This window comes from Morone saxatilis, unplaced genomic scaffold (assembly GCF_004916995.1).
Source record: "Morone saxatilis isolate NCDOM2014 unplaced genomic scaffold, NCSU_SB_2.0 Contig3, whole genome shotgun sequence".
Taxonomy (NCBI): domain Eukaryota; kingdom Metazoa; phylum Chordata; class Actinopteri; family Moronidae; genus Morone; species Morone saxatilis.
Window position 1 is genome coordinate 21,527,969 of NW_023339873.1, and position 2,716 is coordinate 21,530,684.

The 2,716-nt window shown below is 43.4% G+C and overlaps 1 protein-coding gene across 1 annotated transcript in view; it reads left to right on the plus strand.

Moving 5' to 3' along the window:
* Nucleotides 1–1,688, plus strand: part of ccdc88c (coiled-coil domain containing 88C) — a 49,259-nt gene extending 47,571 nt beyond the window's left edge. The window contains exon 32 of the mRNA XM_035674152.1: nt 3–1,688. Coding sequence (XP_035530045.1) covers nt 3–310 — 308 coding nt within the window. The 3' untranslated portion in view covers nt 311–1,688. The remainder of the gene's footprint in view (nt 1–2) is intronic.
* Nucleotides 1,689–2,716: the final 1,028 nt, after the last annotated feature.

Genomic DNA, 2,716 nt, shown 5'->3' on the forward strand with positions numbered 1-2,716 from the left:
GAGAGAGCGCGAGAGAGAGCGAGGCAGGACTGCCGTCTCTCGGAACGGCCCCTCCTCATCCTCCCCCTACCACCACCATGGGGAGGTCGCCATGGTAACCCCCGTCAGAGCCGTGCCCGCTATGCGGCCCGAAGAAGCCTCTGAGCCTGGAGAGGTGTTAAGGGACGGGCGGTCAGGTGACTCCTCCCACTTAAAGAAAGAAAGCGAGAGAGCCAGGTGTGGCTCTGTCGAACGCCCGAAAAGCACGCCAGCTTCCCCCGACCCCAACAACGACCCCCAGACTGTGTGGTATGAGTACGGCTGTGTCTAAACACTGCAACTAATGGACGTCTATGGGTGTGGCTGTGTCTAAAGACAGAAACCAAATACTCAAGAAAGTCCAAACCTTAGACACAAGACATCAGTCTCTGGACTGTGCCCTTTGTGTTGTGGATAAATAACTCTTTACTGTTAAGCGTTGCTCAAATATAACATCAATTGGAAATCGGTCTAAATCCTGGAAAGCAAAGCCACATTTAAACAAATCTCTGCATGAAGGAGTTCAGTCTGTATTTTGTGGGACAAACGTTTGTAGATGAACAAACACCTCCTGCCAACAGGAGCTGAGGAGCTGCCACAAACAAACACGTTTCACCTCAATCACACCTCAACTGCTGGATCTGTGGAGTCCATTTCCTCTCACCTTTTCATCACAAGCTGAATCTCTCTGAGGCGGATGCAATATGGATTTAACCTCAGTGACTGATGGTCTTTTTAAGGATTTAGACTTGAACGCCACAACACTATAGATGGTCTCTGAGAATGCTGGAATTCATTGGCCTCTGCTGTTTTTATTATCACCGTGTTTACTATGATTCAGCAAGCAGCCTGAGCCCTCAGGAGGGTTTTTTCCTGGGGCAAAGGAAACACCAACATTTTTTTTTTTTTTTTTAAGAAAAGGTGTTGCTATTACTGAAAAAATGAATTGTTGATGCTATGACCAGATGATGGTCCAGATGTTGTAATGTGTGTGCTAATTTTAACACATACAGAAATGGAGATGGAAGCTGAGATGTGATGAGATGATGAGTGTCTAAATCCATAACACTTTAATCCTGCAGGAACAGAGGACAAGTGCTACAGCGGACCAGAATATTAAGGATGGGCTTTGTCTATGAGCTGGAACTATTTGACTGTTGACCGACACACTGTCTGGCCCTACTAATGGATGCCACCAATTCTGCAAAACTGTACACCAGGAATTAGCCAACTCCGAGAGGGGTGACTGAACTAAAGCCAAGGCGACCAGAAGCACCAGAGCGACTGAATGTATCAGATTTCTCCTCCTTTTTCTGTCCTCCTCCTCTCCTCTGTTATCTAGAACAAACACTGGAAGAGACGAGAGATGAGGGAAGGAAACGGAGGAATTCAAGCGAAGAGAGTGGAAGCAAGTGAAGGAGAAAGGGGGTAGAGAGAGAGAGAATAAATGGAGGGATGCTGGGATAGAGAGAGTGGTGGACAGAGGGAGAGACGGATATAGTGATGGGAGGACAGATAGATAAACAGGACAGAGACAGAGGGACTCCTCCCAGTTAAATTACAGTGTTTCTCCCTCCATCTTTAGATTCTGTCCCAGCATGCAACACTCTTGACACTTTACTGGAAATGTTGTTTGGCCCGAGCCAACAAACACACACACCGACACTATGCACACAATCAGTAAAGCACGTTGATATAATAGTAGTTGTTACATGAATATACACACACAGAGGCATTGTCCTTGAGGCGGTTGGTTGTGGCTTCGCTAACCATTGAGCTGGACTTAATTCACACACACATGCGCACACACACTCACCGCTGGGTAAACCACTGTGTTTTGGTTGGGTGTTCTGCTGCACGCTAAGTTAGCCAGACAGTTGTAAGCACTGCACAACAGAGAGAGATAGAGGGAGAGAGAGATTCAGGCTACATCCCACTGTGATCTGGATAGATAGAGTTAGCATGTAATCAATTAGCTTTGGCAAAACAAGGTTTTTAGTTTTATGACTGAACGGAATGCACCAAGTGTTGGTAGATTGCTCTCTTGGTAAACACACCTATTGTGTAATGACATGTCACGTTTAACTGAATGTGTCTGTGTTGTTTTTTGTCTTATTAGGGATCCATGATATGGATTTTTCAGCCGATACAACAACAAAACAACAAACAACAGTTCTGACTCAAAATAACTTTTTTTAAAACAAGTAACCTCACAAACATATTTTGAATACATTCAGCATAAAGCCTGATAACGATAATTCATCAGCTATAATTTCATTATCGGAATGATACATAATAATATCCATTTCCCAATACAGACAGATCACAATATCAGATTTTCCTACACCATTATCATGGCCAAAATAATTCACAAAAATAATATTGTTTTATCTATTGACTATCTATGAATTGGCCAAATTCATCTTTACTTTTATTGTGTTTTGTCTCTTTTTTTGGCAAATAGATCAAACTGTACCCTTTGCAACCATCGTTAAGGTGTGTTTCCCGCCACCTACTATGTTGCAGTGTGAACCACAAAGTGGAAATGAGATGCTAGGTTATTTAAATGATATTACCACGTGTATTATTGACATGATATTACAATTGTAGACAATATTGGTACATGGCGACACACTTAGACCCGATATATGAACATGACAGGGCGATGTACACAAGGAGTCAATGTTCTACTGAAGAC